Here is a 24068-nt window from a genome sequence, read left to right on the forward strand (position 1 = left end):
TTTGAAAGCCTGAAATTTTTTGTGCTTAAAGTACAATTAGCTGTTAATAGATTCAAGTATTTTTTGGAAATTTGAGCTTGTTAGATTTTTTATAGCATGCGTGTAAACTCGTGACAAAGTGCGGTGGGGAAATTTTTTCCTGGATTTTAGGTTGTCACAAAATCTGAACAAAAATAATTCAAAGGCTCGTACTTTGTAAAAAACTTGTTTTTAATGGGTTGCAGTTTCAGAGCTTAAATAACTATTTTCTAAAAGATATTGTCATCCAAAGTGGCTATCAAAACCGTTCAAGTGAAAAATAGCTTATTTTCAAAGTGCTGTGGATCAAGTTTGTCACCTTGCATCTTCCTTTTGTTAATACAGTAAAATCCCTCTTATAAGGACACTAACAGGACAAAATTTTTTGTCCGCAATAGAGGGGTGTCTGCAGGACAGGTATTTAATAATGCTATTTGCCTTGGAATGGGGGAATTAAAAATTGTCTGCATTTGAGGGGTTTCCGTTTTACTGTACCATTAGAAAGAACAGATTTTTTTCATTTCAAAATAAGTTTTTTCTTCGATGGTGGAAAAATGAGTTTTAAATTCCATCTGTTGTTCAGATTACGGGAAATTTTATCACTCTGGAAGCCTGAAATTTTAGGAGCTCAAAGTACTTTTGATTGTCAATATGTTCTGGTATTTTTATGAATTTGAGTTCATTAATTTTTGTGTAGCACACATGCAAAGTTGCAAGAAAAACACAGCGGAGAAACTTGTTTCTGGATTTTAGAATGTCATAAATTCTGAACAAAATTGATTCAAAAGCTCTTATTTTGTAATTCTATTGTCAATATACATGCTTTTAATGGGCTATAGTTGCAGATTATAAATATTGATTTTCTAAAAGATATTGGCATCCAAAGTAGCTGTCAAAATCGTTCACATGAAAAATAGCCTATTTTTAATGCGCTGTAGCTCAAGTTCGTTCCATTGCATCTTTTTTTGTTGGTACCATTAGAAAGAAGGTATTTTTTCACAATATTTTAGCGGCCCCTTAACTTCAAAATATTTTAGCAGCCCTGTGCGGCCACACAATTTGCCATCCCCTAAGCACGGCCCTGAATGTCATGGATAATATAAATCGTGGATAAACCACTAAGAGGCTAATGAGGGACTAATAATATAAAAATTGTTTCTCTAAAACTCAACTGTATTGATACATAATAATTTTTCCAAACAATTAAAATATATACAGTACAGTAAAAATGTTCTGTATTTTTGTTCAACAGAATTTAAGATCGATAAAGAATAACTGTACATATGATGAAGGAAGTAAAATAAATAAATTAGTAAATCTATATAAATAAAACAAAGAATAAATATGAGTGTATGTATGTTCTCAATACAAATCCACAATTTTTGTCGGATCTTGACCAAATTTGGCAGGGAGGTACTTGGGCACCTGAGAAAGAATGTAGGGGGGCGGGGGCTTTCTTAACGGCAAAAAAAGAACCGAAACATTCGAATTTTAATTTTAGGGCCCAAAAATGGCATTAAATGGCTCTTTCTACTCGAAATGTTATCAAACTAGTTCGATTTAGGCACCATTTAAAAGCCAGTGAAAAATACCCACAGATTTCATTCATTTCGCGTTCAGAAGGTTGCCACTTTTTTTTTCTCGACTGTACCTAAATAAAATTTTGTTTTTGTTTTGAGGTAAAAATTTCCCTTTTTGGTTATTATTTGGCGATTTATCTTTTTTCCTTCTTCTTTTAAGGATTTTAGTTGTATTTATAGAGAGTTGCATTTAATTTATTTGGGAACTTTTAATTTGACGTTTTCTTTCTTTAAGAATGATTGTTTGGACTTGAAATTTTACATTTTTTTTTTCTCTAATTGAAGCCTGATTGTTGACCATACGTCACTTGTCAAAACTTTTATTTTCCAGGTAGACCATGCAAAATTGGGCAATGCAGCTAGTTAATAAATAAAACAAAAATAACTAAGTTTGAATTTACAATTTTTTGACCAAAAAAAAAAAAAAAAAAGAAAAAAAAAAAAAAAAAGAAATTGGAATTTGCTTTTTGCTGTGAAAATACATGTTACTGATTGTTGATTGACTCATGGATAATTCACCCTGCGGATAATAGAGAATTTACTGTAGTGCAATTTTTTTCTAAAGTACATGAAAATTTTCAAAGTGGTATTTGTTTAAATACTAGCTGCGTTGCACGGGCTACTTTAAAATAAAATTTATGTCAAGTGATACATGTTCAACAATCAGAGTTAAATAAAAGGAAAAAAAATGGTTTAAAATTTCACTCAACTTATAGAGAAGAGCAATTTCATGACTAAAAATTTCAACTTAGATCTCTTTGAGTTTCTTGTAACAAAAATTGTCAATTGTAATAAATGGGTGTAAATAGTCCCTTATATGGAAAAACCACTTGGGGTGAGGTGTTCTACCCCCCTCCTCCTTCTCCCCCATAGGAAAGAGTCTGACTAAAAATAGGTTTGCATGTGAAAAACATCTGTGATAATTCCTGAGCATCAAAGAACCTCTGCACTAAATTATTCAAAAATCCGACAATAACTGAAGGAAAAAACCCTTTTGGATTTTTTTGCCCCCTCCCCCCCATAGGCGGACGAAATTTAGTTCATGACTTTTCTAATCAGCACAGAAAACATGAAAATAGCTTTTTTATGTTGGAAATCATTGTGGAATGCTTTCCCTTTTAAAAATAGTTCTTTAAGAAAAGTGACAACACTTGTTGCTGAAAAAAGAATGCATTAAAATCGAAGAAAAAAAAATTAAGCATAAAACATAGCTAAATAATTCTAGAAAAAAAACTTAGAAACACAAGAAATCAAGCATTTTTTCCAAATTCTTCACAAAAGAATAAATATCCATACTTCTTTATAATATAGTTTCTTGTTTGTTTACTTTAATCACTATGCAGCAGTGTTTACTAATGAATCTAACAATATTTTATGTATGTTTCCCAGAAAAAGAGAAAATATATCAAATAGGTGCATGCCAATTTTTCCCCTGCAAAGAAATGCAACAAAATTGGTGAAGATATAGTGGCCAAAACATTATAAGGAAAACTTTACATGGTTTTATCTTTGAAATCTTTTCTATACACGTTTTTCATCAAGAGCTTTTTCAACAAAGTTTGTTTGAAGCAAATCCCTCTTTAAGTTTAGGAACTATATTTGACTTAAATTTCCCCACAGGCGCTAATGTTAAGTTCTTTTGACCACTTCAAAATTGAACGAAAAATTGCTCAAGTCAAAAAGTGAAATATAGGAATGAGTTGTTCTCGCTGAGATCTTTTGAACAAAAAAAAAAGGTTTTGCTCGAATTGAATTATTCACTCAAAAGTTATTGGGGGAAGGGTGAGGGGCAGACTGAAAGACACACATATTTCCCTCCTCAAAACCATACTTTCTAATTTTTAAATTTTCAATATTTATTTAATTATTATATTTACAAGAAAATCGCCTGTCATACCTGGTACGATAGCTGAAAATTGTTTCTACATTTTAACGAAACAATCATGGCCGCATTTAGAAGTGTGGAGGTCCCGGGGCAATGAAGAAGTGAAGACCCCTAATCAGGGTTCGAAAAGATCATATTTTCGAAAATATCCGATACTTTGATATATATCCGAATATTTTGATATACATGTATAAATCCGATATTTTCGACCTGTAAAAGTTAGGATATTTTGTAAAAATTTTATTGTGAGGGCCCCTTTGTTGTGGAGGCCCCGGGGCAGTAGCCCCGCCGGCCCTCCCCTAAATCCGGGCCGGAAACAATTGCCTGTTTGGTGATAGTTTGATAGTTGAAACTGTAACCCTAACTCTAGCGGATTAACCCTGAATTCCAGTAGATAGCATTCATTGTTGACTACTTTTTTGTTTGTTCATTCTCCTAAAACTAGTTTTACCATTTACTCTTACCGTTAAGTTACCGGCTCCAGTTCAGCCTTGTTAAAATAAAGCATTTCCCAGCATGCCAAACATTAACAAAAAATATTATCAAATTATCAAGCTAAGGCGCGAGTTTCATTGTTGGTGACGTCAGGAGCGTTACTTGAACAGTGAATTGTCTACTATCTATATGAGGATTTTTTACTTCATTTGTTTTTTGTAATATTTTCTTCTTTCTTGTACTGGGTTGTTTGCAATGTTAGTCTTTTCAAGAAATTTGCTTTGCACAAAATATATGCAAGGAACTTTCTATAGCATTACAAAGGGGGTGCCCATCTCCTCCAAGAACGAGGGTGCACCCCTCCCCCCTAGGGTGGTGCAAAAAAAACTTTTTTTCAGTTGGAGTCCAGGACATCCCTTAATTTGTTTTTAGACTTACTAATAGTATTATGCTGTAAAAGCTTTAGCTTCTTAGTCAAATTTCAACATGGTGCTCAACGACCTCTCTATTTAACATTAGCCGTACCATAAAAAATGTCACAAATTTAGAAACATTTAATTTCCTCAGCTGTCTTTTTGTAAATAAATATTTTATTGCAATGTATATGCATAATACTCGTGTATATTATAATATGTATCGTTGTTTTTTCATTTCAATGTACTTCTACCCCCCTCCCCATACTCATGAAGTTTGGGCGAGGGGGTTGAGCACCCTCTTTCAGTTGAAATAGGAAGCTAGAATTCTTCCAGTATATTGCTATCAACAAGTCTAAGAATATTGAGGAGTGTCCTGGTATTTAGGAGAACCTTTTTTTACATGTATTTTTGAACCACTCTATCCCGCCCCCCCGCCATCAAAAGTCCCTCCAAAACAGAAAAATACCCTTTAAAACACCCCCCTAAAAACTTCAATGGTGCAATCTGCGCCATTGCCCCCCTTAGGTGGGCACCCTTGCATTACAAAATACTGTTTTTAGTCACAATACTTCTCTCCTCACCTAAAGCAACAACAGAGATTATGTTGCCATAATGCTCCGACCAGTAAGGGGGTAACTGAAAAATACCCCAGCCGTATCCTTCTCTCCAATAGCTGAGATAAGTTGATCGAAATCTCATGATTGACACCATTTGTAGTGTTGATTGTTTTGTTTTACAAATACAGTAGTACCTCCTGTAAGTGACACCTCTATTTAAGGGACATTTTTTTTGGTCCCAGTCCCTTTGAATGGGGACCTCCATGTATTTGCCTCTAATTAAGGGACACTCTATTTAAGGGACAGAAAAAAAATTACAAAAGAATATGTACAAGTGCATAAGAAATGAATTTACTGGAATTCAAGTTTCACTTTTCCTCTAAAAATTAATTTTGAGGAGAGTTTAACATTAACATACGTTAAAGAAACAAGTATATATATTGTAAAAATCTTGCTGAAAGTTACATGCACGATTTGCCCACAAGATATTTATTCAAGTAGGCTCAGGGCCAAAGTAGAAGAAACAAACTGACTATATTTTTATGTAATAATTGAAATGTGAACACTAATTGTAATACACAATGCCTTGCATTGTAAATTACATGACATAAAATAAATTCTTGCAATGAATTACTTCAAAATAATTGCTTTATGCTGCAAAATTTTGGACTTACCAAATTTTTGACTCAGTTATAATTAATAAAATAATAAAAACTTTAAATAATCATTAAATGTGAATTTTATTTAGTTGTGTATGAAAAATGTACAGTATTTAATCTTAACCGTTAATAGTCTAAGTTTATAAAAAAGATTATATTGAGTTAACACATTGCATGCATAAACTAAAATACCTCCAAAGAAGGGACATCTCTATTTAAGGGACAAAATGTCTGGTCCCATTAGTATACCTTATTGAGAGGTTCAACTGTATTTTTGTCTTCTTTTTATTTAATTTTCATAATTTCAACAAGGTTTAAGAATAATAGACCACACATGGCCCAGTAAGTGTGTATGAATGAATGATATTTTGCAATTACTGGTCAGTGGCTTTATTTTTAATAAAAATAACCCCATTTTACAGATTTAATACATGTTGTAAATAGTAGCATCTTAAAAGATAAATTAAATACAATACATACCATTTGTCTAAATCCAAGTTTTTCCTCTTCTAATTCTTGGATTTTCTTTTCCAAATTTCTGATATATTGTAAAACTTGTGCTAAATATGATAAAAGAAACTATATGCAAAATTTTGATATAGTATATTTAAAATTTGCAAAATACTATTGAGTTATTTCATTATAAATGTATGTAAATTCAGGAAGGCTTAAATTTTTAGTTTCCATTTTATAAACTACTAGCAAAAATACCCGGCGTTGCCTTGGTTAGCAATAATTATGGGAAACAATCGTTACTTGCATTTGTTTTCTGTTTTAAGTGAAAGAACTTAAAACACACCTTTTTGACGTGATTTAAAATCGAGCTTCTTCCTTACTCATAAAACTAAAGTAGCAGTAAGTAAAAAGAGCAAAACAGTATTCATTCAGAAACGAAAACGCGAAAGCGTATACAAATTTGAAGAATTTCCGAAATATGAAATTAAACTTCACATGTTTAAAAAGATTTATCAGTTAATACTTATTTTTTTTACATGGAGTCTTACTTTCTCTGTATGTCTATTGAAGAACGAACTGTTTAAAATTGTAACCCCGCTCCCGTGATCCCCTTAAACTTGCTTTAGTTATTTTGGAAATTTTCAATTATTATGGGTTCTTGGTGCGATTTAAAATGTTACCGAATTTGCGGGAATCGTTTTGGGATACCTTAAATAATGCTCCCCCCCCCCTCCCCGGTATGTTACTAATTTTTGTTAAAGAGATATTGTCGCCATATGCTAAGATACTTTTGGTCACCATAAAATGGCGCTAAACAATTTAATCCGAAATGTTTCCAAAATAAGTAGTAAAATTTCGAGATGGTTTGAATTTGTGCACAAAGTCACATTAATGGAAGTTGTTGTGCTGTTTATGGATTTGCCTAATTTAGTTGCTGGATTATTTTACAGTAAAAAGATTCTTTGATTGACGATATTTTGTTTACATGGTGAAAGATGACAAACATTATTACGTAGTCTTTGACTTCAAAAACGCGACAGTTGAAAAAACTGCCAAATGCATCCGCTACTGAAATCTTTCTGCATAAATTTTGGCGAGGTTTCTGCTGTTAGATTGGATAATGATTAAAAAATCCAATCAGCACAAATATTTAAAAAAAAACCCCATTAATTACACTAAAGTTCCGTTTAAATAGAAAATAATCAACCAAATCTAGTTATTAGCCAATCTTGGGGGGAAAAACGTTACTTTAAGATTTGACTTGAGAAAAGCCTCAAACTGTCAGACGAAACACAAAAACATTCAACAATTCTAACTATGAACTGGGAGTTGAGATGATACACTAAATAATGAATTGGGTTGAGGAAAGCCTTCGAACACGGAACAAAAAAAGCTCATAACTCATTTTTCATACAACTTAGAACTTTCTAACAGATGCCATCTTCAGCAGAAAAATAAGCGCTTTCGATGGACACATGATTTTAATATGTGCACGTATTTTTTCACCGTCATATTGGGGCATTTATGCGAAAATTTGGACAAATTAGAATAAAAAAGGAACTATCAATCGGGTTTTTTTCGAACTGGTCTACAAGCCTCCCCAGTACCAAACTGAACAAAAGGTGAAAGTTTCAGCCAAATCTGCCGGGTAGTTTCTGAGATCTTAGGGAACAAATTTACCAAAGTCCATTTTTATATATATAGATAGTTGGGGCAAATCTAACCTGGCAGCGTTGTAATGCTATAATTAGGATCTGCGTAGTCTTCACAATGCTGCCAGTTTAGATTTGCCCTAACCCTAATTTACCATCCCAAACTAGTGTGTTGTGGTCATCCCAAAATTATATTCTGTATGTCTTATGAATTCTTGGATCTAATGAATAATCGCTACTACAAAATTCCACTATTCGCAAAAGCGGGAAAATTTTGATAATTGGGAAATTGGTGATCTTAATTAATCGTAATTAAATTTTTGGCAGCAGTGCCTGCGTGAGTTTTTTTTTCTTTGAATACATAAATAAAGAATAGGGAAATAACTATTTGCAGAGAGTTACCATTAAACAACAAAGTTACCAAAATAATATTACCCTGGCAAAAATGTGATGACCTTGCCAATTACAGAATTATCACACTATCCCAGCAAAAGCAGAATCAAAGAGCAAAAACTGAAAATCATTTTAAAAGTCTTTCTTAAATTGATTACAAGCATTTTATTTGTTAATAAATAGAATTTGGAAGCAAATAATTTTAAATCACAGAGATTTTTTTGATAATTTGCCAATAAAATCCTGTGAACAACTTTCTTGGGCAGACGACATTTTAATATGATTTAATTTTCATTGTTCTATTAATTAAACCATGTTTATTCGAGCAAACAAAGCCCCCCCCCCCATACACACATTGGAGTGATTAACACCAAAATTGAAGCAGCCACCTGTTTCTGTGTAGGTTCAGATTTATTTTGATTGTTTTATTATTTTTTAAAATTTCCTATGGTTAGGTTTAGAGCTGCTTTTTAGTCATAAGTATCTGCATAAAATTTACCAAAATGAATGTTTAAAAGTCATTTCAAATACAGTGTAACTTTGATTTAACGATATCCGATTTAACGATTTCCTCAATTAAATGATACATTTCACTGGTCCGGATTTGACTGCATTGAATATCTATGCTCCTCCATTTAACAATAACTTTATCCAGTCCCTAGACAATCGTTAAATCGAAGCTATACTGTACATTAAAACTTCTGTACATTAAAACTGCTCATTCATAGCATACATACATATGTCAAAGTGGTCAAAATCTTTCTCAAATTTATAACTTATTTATCAATTACTAACCATTGACAACGGAACGATGCCTCTGTATGGAGTCATCAATGCTGTGTGTTACTCGATGTGGAGAAAAAGAGTGTACAGGTGCTAGCAAGCCAAGCTCTTCATTATTTGTTGAAGAACTGCTGCCATCCCCATCATCACGCCGGCAGTTTAAGGGCCCTCCACACTGGCTGCAGGTTCCCCTATTTCTTTCATCATCCAGGTAAAGGCACAGCTCCTATTTTGATCATTAAATATTTTTAAAGTAACATTATTTCTAGAATAACACTTCATGAAACTTGAATGACATAATAGAAAATGACACTGTAATAGCTAGTTTTACTTGAGTACTAAAAAAAAAAAAAAAAAATTCTTTAAATATTATGGAAAAAGAAAAATCAAGAAATTTACCAGTCTACTTCCTGTACACAATGACCTACAACAATTTTGCAACACAAATTATTATTAGACTTCAGCCATAAATCAGTTAAAATACAGTAACTTCTGATTATCCACAGTATAGGGTGGCACGGTAATCACAGATTAGCAAATTCGTGGATAATCCAAAAATTAGGTGAAAATGAGGTTAGTTTATGCAAAGTGCTAAAAAGATCAATATCATTCACAGACTTTAAAGTATGACTAAAACAGTATCAGTATTTGTAAAAGCTAGAAAAGGATCGCTCATTATTGCAAAAAGATAACACATACGCATGCAAATCGTGCAAACAGTAACAAATCAATCTAGGTTACACCAAACGGGCAAAGGGTTGGGGAGGGGAGAGGAATTTTTTCAAGACTGGTCTGGTCACTTGTTTATGCATGTAAATACTGCAGATAAAAAAAATTAGAAACCAGGTTAGGTATAAAATCAGTAGGTAGTGGAGATGTAACGTAGAAAGTAGTGTCGGTTTAAAAATCAAGTTTCAACTAGTCAGGTTTGATCTTAGAAGGTTTAATGTCATTGGAAGTCTGGGCGAAGAAAGCAATCGGAATGTCTAATAATAATTTTTCCACTTGAAGTTAAAATGTGTGCATTTATCTCATTCAGTTAATCCTCACTGAAAAAAAAAAAGTTTTTTTTTGAAAGTGCGAAAAGCCGCGAATATGCCGGCCATGGATAATCAGGAGTTTCCTGTAATCCTTTTCATCAGGTTCACACTATTCTTTTAAAAAAGAACAAATCTTTTTTTTTTAACTTAAAAGAAAGAAAGAAAAAAAAACTATTATAACTCAGGGGGGACATGTTTTGTACCTGCATTATAGCATAAAAATAGTAAATTAAAATTTTCTTCTAAATGCGTATTGTGCTAAAAGACCTTTCAATTAAGTTTGGTTTTATCAAACTTATATCATGTATTACTGAACATAGACTTCTTAACTAAATGCTTAAGACAGGCAATGTAGACAGGGTGTGTTCCCTTAGGACCCTGGAAAAAAAAAAAAAAAAAAAAATTTAATAATATTTGTTAGAACAATAAGGGACATGGCCACTCTCAGTATAAAGATTCTTTCGAATACTGAGGTACAGTATAACGAAGCTCTGCTGTACTTATGGTAAACAGAAAACTCAAATTATAGTTTACTAAATTCAAACTTTCACACGAAAAGTAAAAATATTCAAGCACAAAGCTTTTAAATATAGTTAAAAAAATGAAAAAAGAAATGAATGCAAAACTGAATCATAACAAAAATGCCACCAAAGCCTGATTATAAAATGCCCACCAAAGCACAAGCCAACTAGGCTTGGATCTGGGGCTCCGAATTTTTTAAAAACGTATGCATAGCATAAAAGAATCCTCTAGACTTAAGTAAATAATAAAAAGTTAATGATTTATTACTTGGAAAAAACGTCTTTAGGTACTTTATTTTCATTTCTCCCATTTAGTTGGTTTTACATAAGTAAGAAAGTTTTGTTTCTTGAGAATTTCAGGCAAAGTTAAGCTTAAGGATAATTACTAGTTTTTTTTTTTTCATAAAAAAATTTCATTTCATGAAGCTAAAAAGATTGAAAAAAGAATTGCATAATAAATAGCCTATTTTTTCTCTTAGAATATTTAGATGTGGGAGGGGGGGGGGGGTGTAAGATGCTTTTCACTATTTAATTGAGCCATAAAAATATTAAGTTATAAAATGGATGCAAAATAAGCAGTGGCAGTGAAAAAACTTGAAATGGTCACCCTGACCCATCATTTTTCAAATTCTTATACCAAATTCCAACAACCTCCCCCCCCCCACACACAGAATTGGGGTAGAAGTTTACCACACCTCAGAAGTGTCCCCAGGTAAAGTGACCCAGGCCCAGGACAAGGGTCTCGGCTTGCTGCCCCAGATCCAGCACTGTATTTCTGAAGTCTCTGAAGGTGCTTTAACCAAACACTAGCAAAACTTAATTCCACAGCATTGCTCATGAAAAACCATATTTCTATTGTCTCAATGTACATGATTCTATCACATGATATAGGCAAAACCAATGAAGCATGGGGGATTACATTTCAAATGATTTTACATTAACTATATGCTTTGTTTTTCATTGGCTTTGATCCTCAAACTTTTGGACTCTACCTCGTAATTTTAAATAGGCATGTAAAAAAAAAAAAAAAAAAAAACTTTGCAGAATATTGCCTTACAAGTATGTATCATTCTACTGTAGTTGTAAACTCAAGGGTGATTTGATTATGATTTATGTCAGTTGGTAAAAGTTCAGATGGTCTGAAAAACTATTTACCAGTAAGAAATTTCAAAGTACTTTCTTAAGTACTAGCAAAAATAAAAATCAAGGACTTTGAACGCTTTTCAAGAGCAGCAGGAGCAATGTTTAGATTTTGATCAGTGGGGATGGTCTGAAAAATCAGCTCAGAAAGACACAAAAATAAATAGTGAAATTAATGATGACATGAATTTGATTTCTTCTGAATGGAAGCAATTTTAAAATGGTATAAAACACTTGTTCATGCAATAAATCTTACTTTCAACTCCAAATTATCACGAATGAGTTCCTGTTGTTTATTTTCAAGTTCTTGAAGCTTGTTTTGATATGCTGCTACTTCTTGTCGCATGACACTAGCTGTGTAGCGGCCGAACCTCTGCCATTCTCTAGCAAGCTTGCGACATTTCTGCCTGTCATCGTCCAAGAAGCAACATAAATCTCTAAGCTCTTGATTGTCATCTTGAAATCTTTGATTTGCATCTTTAAGGCTGCGAATTTCATGCAAATGAACCTAAATTTTAAGAAGAATAAAACACATCAAATATAATATTGTCTTGCACCAAAGTGCTTTTAGTTTACTTGAAAAGTAAGAGCAAAAATTCACTCAACCACAGTAACTTTGAAAGAATATTAAAAATATTAAGCTACAGGGCCAGATTTAGGGGAGGGACTACTGCCCCGAGGCCTCCACAACAAAGGGGCCTCCCACAATAAAATTTTTACAAAATATCCTAACTTTCACGGGTCAGCAATTTTACACTTTTTCTCTCCCATAAATTATTATAATAATAGCATAAAAAAATAAATAGCAGTAACTTCAGGAGGTATTTACTATTAAAGTGATGATTGAAATTATGGGATATATACATATCTATCAAAATATTCGGATATACATCAAAGTATCGGATATTTTCGAAAATATGATGATCTTTTTGAACCCTGATTAGGGGATTCCACTCCTTTGTTGCCTCGGGGCCTCCACATTTCCAAATCTGGCCCTGTTAAGCTATGAAAATAAAAACATTCCAAGGTTAAATACTTGTAATAACAAAAAAGCTACACACTTGCATACGCTGATTAACATCTTTTATTAAAGCCCCATGACTCATCATAAGTTTGATGTTTTCTGATTCAGCTCTGCGTAATTTACGCACAAGTTCTTGAGGAGGTAATCTTAACAGTTCTTCATCAGATAATCTATTATTCGTTGGAGCTGCCATTTTATAGAAATGGACACATTTTCAAAAATTCAGTCTTAAAACATGATTTATATCACACCTGTAACAAAACAATATGTAAATAACAGCAATTAAGCAATAATTTATACAAAATAAAAGCAATTTGGGCATCCTTTAAGTTTTCTATACCGATGCTCACAGTAATAGGAACAAGATGGAAGAACTTTAAAGCATATTTATAGATGATAAGTTGGATGTTATTGGAGTTACTAAGACATGGGCTACCGAAAATGATGCAGATTTATTATCTATTGCTGCGTATAATTTGTTTAGACAAGATAGAGTAGTTGGTAAAAAAGATAGTGGGATTTTTATTTTATGTTTGAGACACTTTCATTTGCAATAAATTGATCATAAATGATACACCTACTGATATTGATATTGTTTGGCTGGAGTTGATGAAAAATAAGAGCAAATAATTATGCTTGCAAAACATTTATATACCACCTAATTTAAACCAGGGTCAAATGAACAGATGCATTGTATTAGTGACATATCCAGTACAGGGGTGGATACAGAAAATCATTGTAGGGGATGGAGTCAAGATGAATAATGACCCCCATGCCCTTCTCCATGAATGAACCTACTGTATTGGGTATGAAAAATTTCTGAAACTGTTTGAGGGTCAATAAAAAGTACCAAATAGGTGAGGAATAAAGCATCTAATTAGGGATAAATGTTGCAAAAAGGAAATAGTACTTCAAATGTTTGCTTTCAAAAAAAATTAATGAATTGAAAAGATATTGTAATCATTTACATTTTTTGTAGGTATAAAGTGTTTGAACACAGGGATGTCACATCCCCCCCCCCCCTAAGATCAAGGCCGCATCCCTAAATATCGCAAAGAGCCCCAAAAGCAAGAACCCCCCCCCCCCAAAAAAGAGAAAATACCCCCCTCCCTAGGTGGGACACACCCCTGTTGAACACAATGCAGACCAATTATTTTTACAGTTTCAAGGGGGGGGGAGGGGGGGTCGTGACCCCATAATCCTCTCCTTGTATCTGCCACTCGTCTAGTAAAGGAGCATATTATACTGTACCAAGTATTACAAAATTAAAGTCATTAAATTGCATTACCATCCCCCCCCCCCCTCCCACCACCAAAACCGATGACCCTATCCTCTCGAAAGTTACAAAGCAAATCCTTTGCTCTCTCTCTCTCTCTCTCAAATGAGATAAAACCCTTCAAATGAATCCCCCTTAAACATTCATTGGTGCAGTTTGGGCCATACCTCCACCCCCTCCCCAAACATGGACAGTTTTAGTTCGTGATACGAAATTGACTTCAATAAATCATATCTTACTATCAAAATAACTTTTAAATCAAATATAATTTGGAGGTCTTTACACATGTAACTCTCTTATGTCACAATGGAATAAGTAATTCTTAACATATAAATGTCAAAAAAAAAAACTGTATGGAATATTTAGTTAATGTTATGTACAAATGAAAAAATTATTTCACTTTCAAACTTCACATGAAATTATAAAACAAAACGAGTTGAAGCTTAATTAGATTTTTGTGTGTCAAATGTAGAGCTCTGCATTTAGAATTTTGTGAAAAAATTGAGCATTATCCTACAACAAAAATATTGTTATTAAAATTATCTTAGATATTTTTTGTTATCATACTAAAGAAAAATAAAAGATATTTTAATAACTTCATCTAAATTTTTATTGATGTTTACAAAAGAGCCGTATCAGAAATTTACACACGTAATGCTGAAATTGTCTCATAGTTGACCACACAATTGTTGGCATTCATCTTCACATGAGATTATTTCAAAACCAATTGAAAACATTTGCATTGAATTTGTGTTCAAACTACTTTATTCATTAACTTTGCACAATATCTTCTTCATGAAAAAAAAAAGGTTTTCTAGGGATGCACAGAATGTCATATTTCGTCAAATCCCAAATAATGGCTGTGCATATATATATATTTTTTTTTTCAAAGATTTGTACTTTTGAACCATAATTTACTATTATTAAACTTTGATCAGAATGATTAATTTAATTTTAAGTAATACTTAATATTTCATTTGTTGCAAAACTATGAAATATACACAAAACTAAAACAATTAAAATACTGCAAAATTTAATATTCGAGTGTTTACTTTAAAATATTTAATTACATGGTAAGACAAGCAGAACACATTATTTTCAGACAATATCTTGAATGTAAACGAACTAAATCTAAAACTATATGATGAATTGAGACCCAACATCAGTTTGATGAAAATAATTTAACAAAACAAACGGCAGGGTTTGGTGCATTTTTAATTTTTATCATATGACAAGGAGGTTAAAGTAATATACGTTTATTTCAAAAAAAAAAAAAAGCATATATATATGTATATATAAATGTAATGAGTGAAAAAATGAATACTAATCACAGGAGCTTGAAATTTCAGGTTGGCTCATCGTAGCAGCCTGGTAGCAGCAGTTGCATCATCGTAGACTGGGTTTGTAAAATAACAAATTATCTCCGGGTTGTAAAAAACATTACGAGATCTCAGAAGACAAGTAAAAAAAAAACGGGGGGGGGGATTATTGATTCCCCCACTGCTGGTTCATTTGTTCCTTTTTTATTCTTAAGAAGTCTCTTTTCCTAACCTTTTTTGTACTTCGTCTGGATACAGCTTTTTTTTTTTTTTTCTATTTCGTCGGTTAATAATAAATAATGAAACACTAAACAAAATGAAACAATCGTTCAGAATAGTATCCCACGTCCGACACAGGTACACTAACCTGTTATAATTCGTTAGAAGTAAACACAAATAACATGCTTACATTTCCATACGATTTTCTGAACTTCGTAGACATTGACAAGACAACAAAACAAAATAACTTGAATTCTTTCCCCCCTTCCCAAATTCCTTTTAAGGCTGCGTTCGGAAACGATCCACCGGTTACACCGCGTGGTTAGTCCGGTGTGGTTATGACGTATTTGGAATTTGTCTAGGAATTCCGGTAGAACAGCTGTGTTTCCGAACGCTCGTGGTTAAACCGCGGTAGTTCTAGTTCAGCAGCAAACGACACTCCAATCAACGCGTAACTTTCATAATAGGCAAGTCACGTGTGTTACGATCAAAACATGAAACACGACCGGATTGGCCAACACAGACTTTGTGACGTTTGTGATCTCGCTAACCGCTTCCAGACAGCGGTGCCACAGGTTGCTACCAAGTCGACCGCCAGAAAACAACCGCAGTGTTTCCGAACGCGGTTAAGTGACGTCAGCGGTTCCACCGCAAGCGTTTCCGAACGCTTGCGGTTGCACCGAGGCGACCGATCCGCGTTTCCGAATGCACCCTAAGACAGCGACAGTTACAGTTTTCACAGACTTTTATCTTCTTGATTAAAGGAGTTTGTTGCTTGGGTTAATTTTTTGATGAGGACTAAAATAGCACTGTTTTGCATTCCCTACATATGATATATATTTTATTTCATTTAGCACAGTGCACATATGGACAGTACAGGATGGAATTTACTTGAAACAAAAGCAGAACCCGAACCTGACACCCCATAATCGCTCAGACCTCTCAAGCCTCCCAAAAATTAAATTTTTAAATCATTTTAGTTTCCCTTCTTAAAGCCTCTTTGTAATTTTTGTATTACATTGTATGATCTTTATCATTTGAGAAGATATTTTAAGTCAATATAATGATAGAATAGGTCTGTTGTGTCTTTCGATTCAGAGTCACAACTGACTTCAACTGCATTTTATGTCGAGGGCTGCATACTAAGTGCCTTGCCACCATTATTTTGTATACCGATAGATGGCAGCACCATCACCGGATCGAGCAGTTAATGAGAATTTAGAACTAGTCCAAGAGCTAATAGCTACCTGGTACTAGCACCCCCAGAGGTATCGTTTCACTTGGAGGACTGTTGTGTCTTTAATATCTGTTTATTTCGGGTGCATTCGGAAACGCGGATCGGTCGCCTCGGTGCAACCGCAAGCATGTGTTTCCGAACGCTTGCGGTCGACTAGGGCTGCGTTCGGAAACGATCCACCGGTTACACCGCGTGGTTAGTCCGGTGTGGTTATGACGTATTTGGAATTTCTCTAGGAATTCCGGTAGAACAGCTGTGTTTCCGAACGCTCGTGGTTAAACCGCGGTAGTTCTAGTTCAGCAGCAAACGACACTCCAATCAAAGCGTAAATTTCATGATAGGCAAGTCACGTGCGTTACGATCAAAACATGAAACACGACCGGATTGGCCAACACAGACTTTGTGACGTTTGTGATCTCGCTAACCGCTTCCAGACAGCGGTGCCACAGGTTGCTACCAAGTTTACCGCCAGAAAACAACCGCAGCGTTTCCGAACGCGGTTAAGTGACGTCACCGGTTCCACCGCAAGCGTTTCCGAACGCTTACGGTTGCACCGAGGCGACCGATCCGCGTTTCCGAATGCACCCTTGGTAGCAACCTGTGGCACCGCTGTCTGGAAGCGGTTAGCGAGATCACAAACGTCACAAAGTCTGTGTTGGCCAATCCGGTCGTGTTTCATGTTTTGATCGTAACGCACGTGACTTGCCTATTATGAAAGTTACGCGTTGATTGGAGTGTCGTTTGCTGCTGAACTAAAACTACTGCGGTTCAACCACGAGCGTTCGGAAACACAGCTGTTCTACCGGAATTCCTAGAGAAATTCCAAATACGTCATAACCACACCGGACTAACCATGCGGTGTAACCGGTGGATCGTTTCCGAACGCAGCCTTCTTGTTATTGCAGATTAAAGAACTCGAAACATTTAAGTTATTTCAGCGAAACTGAAGTTTTTTGAATTCGGAACTCCAGCGCTCGAATACGCTACCTTGCGGTGATTTATAAAACTGCGTCTGCACCTAAAACATTGCCACGTTGCGCATCACGTGTGTCTGTTGACGTAAACGCGGTCAGTTTGTTCTGAGTAACGCATTCAACATGTCTAAGAACGCCTTCAACAACAGAAATTAATTCGTCCCTTAGTAGTATTCTCGAGCTTCTCAAAATAATGTTAGTTTTCCTTATTTCTTTCAAAAAAGTATTAAATGGTGGAAGCGTAAACAAGAAAACTCTGGATTAACAAAATTGGATAACGTTACACCAGGTAAAATTTTTTATTGTTTTGTATGAATTTGTAAGAATATGGGGGTTTTTTTAATCTTAAATTAATTAAACTTACCATATTTTACAGCAGCATTTAGTTGGAATGGACAGTATGCAAAATATTTTCTTGAATATATTATCGTAGAACAAAATGAATAACCGAGAAAGAATTTACTTTATTCCTTTTATTCTCAGCTGAAAGGTTTCGCCAAATTTGTTTAGGGTTATTAATTTTAGTATTGTGCGAGCAAAGTAGCCTTGGCGAGATTTCGCGTTTTTAGTTAAACCATTTTTAATTTTTATCATGAGTGAAATAAAATGGAAGTAAGATTACAGAATTCGATAAGTGAAAGGAAATAATGGTCAATCAACTGAAAAGAAAACTACCACCATATATCCGTGAGAATTTTGTTGATGATTTGCATAACATGACACAATTAAATCGTAACTCAGAAATTAGAAAAATCGAAACAGAAAATTTTTAAATGAACCGATTCGGGAATTCGAGAGAAATAACTCAACTACAAATGGAAAAAAAAAAAATAAGCGCTAGCCAAACAAGGCAAAAAAGTATCATCTTCTTTCGATAACAATTTGTAATGTCACATTGAATTTTCTAGCATTAATTGTTATTCTTGTCAGGCCACAATTATTATTTAGTTTTATCAAGAATTGATAAATATCGAATTCAACATCGTGGAAATAGCTGCTTAGAACTACGAACTACGTAGTTTGCATGAATCTTTGACGTTTAGTAATGCTTCTTGAATTCTCATTTCTTTCTACGTGGGCCAGAATATCCACAAGACTTTGAAAATTAATTTTAAAAGAATAAAGCGAAAAAATCATACGTACGAACAAAAATCACAACACTTTTAGCATTTTCTTCGTTACCATGTGCGTTTGTTGTAGTTTTCAATTCCGCCATTAGACAGTGACTTCAGTGCCCCCTATAGTTCGTTGGAGTTGCGAATTGGGAAGTAATTCTTGACCATCCCAACAAATGATTCTCGATCCCGAGACAAAATTTAATCTTGATTAAATGTTATTGTTAATGTGCCTTAAATCGAAAGTTGCATGGTCGCATACAATAATCCTATGCTTGCTATTGCATGTCATTCCTCATTTCACGTGAAAACTTTATCGGTGTTGAAAAAAATTGAAACAGAAAAATGAGATAAAAGTGAAGCTTTTTTAAGAACTGATAAACACTTCAGAGCCCTTGAGATGACAAAAACTTGCTCATGGTGATGTAATAATTGGACATATGATGTATATTGATTTTTCGTGTTGTTTACAATTGATTTGGTGGGAAGTCTGATGTCTGTTTATCTACTACAGATATTTTAATGATAAAAAAAAGCTCTTGTAGATATATATTGTATAAAATTGTATTTGTGATACAGTGATGTGAAGGGTTTTTTCAGTTAATGTTAATTACTCGGAATATCTTGCAAGTATGTTTTCGTTTGTGTCGCTCACAGCTTTGTTAGTTTTTATCAGTGGAGTAAATAGTAATATTCTACCAAAATTACTTAGAAATCCTGCCGAAGGAAAATTGTGGGCTGTACTGGTTGCTGGATCAGATGGATGGGATAATTACAGGCATCAGGTATGTAAAATGTCAAAGAAATGAATCTAAAATTTAAACCAATGTAGTGTTTTTCACACTAGCAATTTTTGTAATGATAAAATATAGACCAGCGATAGAGTTAATCAAATAAGTTAAAAAATAGCTATAGTAAATATAACCAGGCAATTAGTAATAGGAAAAAGTTACCACATTTTGCAGATATATTTGTTTATAAATCATGCTTGGCAAATTAAAAGAATATCAAAGTTCCAATTCATGTCAACTTAAAATTTTGTGTGTAAAAATGTGGAGAATGTATGGTAAATTTTCAAGTATAGCTATATAACTGAAGCTTTTAAAATTATTGAAACATGGTGCTGTTGTCAGATATGTCAGCTACTTTTGTTAATTTTAATTAGTGTTTTGGCTATTTTCGAAACTTTTTATCTGACTACCATGGTCTGAGAAATGGAAATAGGAAACACTGCGCAGTGTCGAAGTTCTCGAGTTATGTTAAAAAATGAATCGTGACTATTATTATGGGTTTATCTATTGAAATTTGTGGTGCCATATTTCTTTTTAATCCCTTCATTTCTGTTCTTTGTAATAAGCACAAACCGTTAGAAAAGTGTTTAATTTAATTTTTATAAACTTTTTTTGAAGAATACTGTTTCTTAAAATCCTAAGTCCAGAATTTTTTACAGGGTCTGTTTTTTTAAAAATCAAACAATTTTGTGAAAAATTAAAAAGTTTTTTGAAAAATCAAATAATTTTGCAAAAAAAAAAATTGTTAAAACAAAGTTTTAAAATTTTGAGATGGCGCAAACTGCATCATTAAGACTTTTGGTTCAGTTTTTTTCCTCTTTTCTGTTGAAGATATCATTCTTGAGGGTTTTCGTAGTATTTAAAACAAAGCTGATGATTATTTCTTTTTTTATTGTTTAAATCATTAGAGGGAATGCTTACATTGCCTTTTCAGAAAAGTTTGTAATAACATCTCTGAGAAACAACAGCTATAATAAAACAAACAGGAAAAATTACTTAAAACCAAAGGCGCCCATAAGTAGGCTTGCCAGATTTCTGAAATGTTCGACCGGGACATCACAAGTGTGCCCCCCCCCCCCCAAGTGTCGCATGTATTCAGAAGGGTGCATTTTCTTGGTTGAATTTAAGATTATTGTTTTAATGTAGGGATGCACCGGATATCCGGTAACTATCCGGCATCCAGCCTATCTGGCTGGTTTTTTAACTATCCGGAACTATGAGGTATCCGATCCGGGTATCCGACAGTTTTTGCAGGATATCCGGGCAGTTATCCGGTAAAAATGTGAGAGATATCCGGGATTGATATGGGGTTATCCCGTACGAAATGAGGGTTTAATTTTGAATTTACTTTTGCAAAAATTCCAGTTAAAGCTTTCACTGTTTCATAAACTTTTCGACGATGCTTTCTCTTTTAATTGCTGCTTCAAAAACGACCATTCCTCTTCAAACCTAGCTTCTGGCATTCCCCCGCGTCGTCGTCCCCTCTCCTTCGCAAATCTGCTGACGGTATGTTGCCAATAATTTCTCTCTCACTCTCTCTGCTTTAACACGCTGAAGTGAAAAGTCGATCTTGAAATGGTTCATATCAGGGTTGGCAAGGTTTTGGACACTACGGTAAAAACCAGGGTAAAAACCGTGGTTTTTACCATCCAGTCCAAAACTGTCCGAAAGTGTCCAAAACTATATTTTTAGAAAAATTGCATTCTGTGAGAAAGCATCAAAAACAGAATAAAATGTATCGAAGTAAATTTTTATATTGAACATTTATTCAATGGAGGACATTCAACTTATTTATGCAGCTGATTTGAATCTAGTTATATAGAAGTTGAATTCTTGACTAAAATTTCAATTTCTTCGCATTAGTTTTTTTTTTTTTTTGATAATAGCAACCAAATTTCCCTATGTTTATGCATGTGTGCAAATAAAAGCAGGGTTGGCAAGTTTTTTATCATCCTGTTCAAAGCCCTTGTGTTCGAAAGTGTCCAAAACTATTTCTTGAAAAACTATATTTTGTGAGAAAATATCAAAAACCGAACAAAATGTGTCAAAATTATTTTTTTGGCTATTTAATATATTTATTCAATGTGAACATTCAAGTATGAATATATATATGTAGTTTATTTATGCAGCTGATTTTAATCTAATTATATAGAAATTAAATTTTTCATTAAAAATTTCAATTTGTATGCAGGAGTTTTTTCCCCCTCCATAAACCAAATTTTTCGACATTAATGCACATGTGCAAAAGAAAGTGTTCAAAATACAGCGCAATAATTCACTTAAATGCAATAAGTTACAATTTTTTGTAGTTTCAGAATGTATTAAAAAATATGAACTAAAAAAAAAGAATAACACAAGTTTTAAAATATAAGTGTTTAATCATCAATTTCTTGTTCTTTAATCTATGATTTAAAAAATATTTTCGTTAAAACATCATGTAAAACTTATTTGCAAAAAACATGTAAAAAATTAAGCTTTGTTTTTTCACTTAAATATTGCACATTTAATAATATTCCTTTCAATTATAAATGGAACTGAAATTAGTTGTCTTGGTAGTTTTGTGAATTTCCTCTCATAACTCTACCAACTGTTACATAAAGGAACAGTTAGTATAGGTTGGATAAGGAAGTTTTTATGTAGTAGTTATTGCCAATTTTTTTTAAATAAAATATTTTTAAAAATAACATTTTAGAAAAAAATATTATAAAAAAACTCATTAATTAAACCTTGGTTATGTCTATATTTATGCATTACGAATATTGCAGTCAATATAACTTGATTAGATTACACACCTTTAATTTTATCATAGTTTTGGACAGTTTAAGACAGTTTTGGACGGTAAAAACCACCTGTCCTGTCCTAAACCAGTTTTGGACAGTCCAAAACCCAACCCTGGTTCATATCAAAGCGCTTGAGGTTGGAGGAGCGTCCGTGTTGAAAATTAAAATACAGTCAAGTTCTGTCTTGCGGGAGGAATGCATTCCACTACTCCTCTCGCGTAAGTTGAAATTTAGCATAGTAGAAAAATGTATGAATTCGGATTTTTAGAAACACACTAAAAAATTTTAGGCATTTGTAAACACCTCTTACACTATTTTAAACCATTTCTTAACTATATATTACCGTTTCTTGCATAAAAAAAGCTGCATTATTCAACATAAAAATCTGTTACGATTTACAAAATTAATGGTCAATGGGAGAGAGACATGTAAATAAAACAATAATATAGTTACAGTGTGTTAATAATTTAGTAATGCACGCTTTGGTGCCATTATATCTCATGAACATTAAAACGAAGAATGAAAGAAACTAATGAAAAATGCGGAATAGTTGCACTGAAACAAAGCAATGTTTAGAGTAGTACGGTGTGGAAACTTCCGTTTTCACTGATACTAAAAGGATGAAGAACCTTCAAGAAACCAATATGGGGGGGGGGGGGGTATTTATGGTTTTTAGGGGGTGAGCCCTTGCTCTTAGGGGGGGGCACCCCTGTATTTAAGATGCTAATTTGCATCTTTAGAGAAAATGTACCTTCATTTCTGGAATTAAAGTAAAATTTAAGTTGATTATTTAAGTTTATTTATTTTTTGAGTCAAACTGGTCCTGTTTTAATATTTTCTTTTTTAACTTGTATGTTAGAAAAATTTTACACGTGTATTATCTGTAATAAAAATGATTTCAAAGCAAAGTTTTATTTTTTGTTATTTCTAAATTGGAAACAAGAAAATGTATTACTTTATGATGAAGTTTAAAAAAATTTCTACACGTCATGCAAATTTAACAACAAATACGACTCATTATACGACCTTTAAGATTTCAACTATGAATAATTAAAAGTTTAAACCATGTGTACATTACATACAGAATTAATTTTTGCTGAAAGTTTGTCTCTTTCGAAAAAATCTGTCGAAATAAAACAATATTTTAATGTTTCATTTTATATGTAGCACAATTCCTAAATTAAAATATAGAGGCTCTAAAAAAGTACATTTGAATGTACTTAACATGTTTTTAAAGAAATGATATGTGGAACAAGTTTGATTTATTGTTTTGAAACGACGTTGTAGAAAAATATGCGAACATGCAATGCAATCGAAATACCGGATATCCGAATCCGGCAGGTAAGGGGGCATCGGATATCCGGCATCCGGCAAAATCACTATCCGGGGCATCCCTATTTTAATGTGAATTTTCTTCTCAATGCTATGAATAAATGGTTACTAACTTTGAACTAAAACCAAAGGTGATCCACAATTAAATGAGGTATAAAAATTTGAAATATATTTTCATGTAATTTCTACTGGCCAGAACTTTTTTCCTTTTTAATCTTGTTGTAAAATACTTCATATATTAATATTTATGTTAATTTTACAAAAAAAACAAACTAACTATATTAAATAATTCTTCAGTTTCTTATTTTTAGACTTTTTTGGTCATATTTTATCAAATTTATCATTTTCCGGGACATGAAGTAAGCCAGCCGGGACACCGGAGTTTTGCCTGAAATCCGGGACTGTCCCAGTTAAACCGGGACGTCTGGCAAGCCTACCCATAAGGAAGGAGGGGGGGGGGCAAGCG

At 33.4% G+C, this 24068-nt stretch overlaps 2 protein-coding genes across 2 annotated transcripts in view; one reads left to right on the top strand and one right to left on the bottom strand.

The window, feature by feature from the left end:
* The window catches only part of LOC129220125 (coiled-coil domain-containing protein 85B-like), a 28495-nt gene extending 15691 nt beyond the window's left edge, over nt 1-12804 (bottom strand). The window contains exons 1-4 of the mRNA XM_054854469.1: nt 12597-12804; nt 11792-12043; nt 8847-9060; nt 6031-6110 (exon numbers count right to left, since the gene is read on the bottom strand). Of these exons, the coding sequence (XP_054710444.1) occupies nt 6031-6110; nt 8847-9060; nt 11792-12043; nt 12597-12752 (702 nt within the window). The 5' untranslated portion in view covers nt 12753-12804. The remainder of the gene's footprint in view (nt 1-6030; nt 6111-8846; nt 9061-11791; nt 12044-12596) is intronic.
* Nucleotides 12805-18906: 6102 nt separating this feature from the next.
* Nucleotides 18907-24068, top strand: part of LOC129219996 (legumain-like) — a 30685-nt gene continuing 25523 nt past the window's right edge. Inside the window, exon 1 of the mRNA XM_054854321.1 lies at nt 18907-19484. Within this exon, the coding sequence (XP_054710296.1) occupies nt 19332-19484 (153 nt within the window). The 5' untranslated portion in view covers nt 18907-19331. The remainder of the gene's footprint in view (nt 19485-24068) is intronic.

The sequence above is a fragment of the Uloborus diversus genome, chromosome 4 (genome assembly GCF_026930045.1).
Source record: "Uloborus diversus isolate 005 chromosome 4, Udiv.v.3.1, whole genome shotgun sequence".
NCBI lineage: Eukaryota > Metazoa > Arthropoda > Arachnida > Araneae > Uloboridae > Uloborus > Uloborus diversus.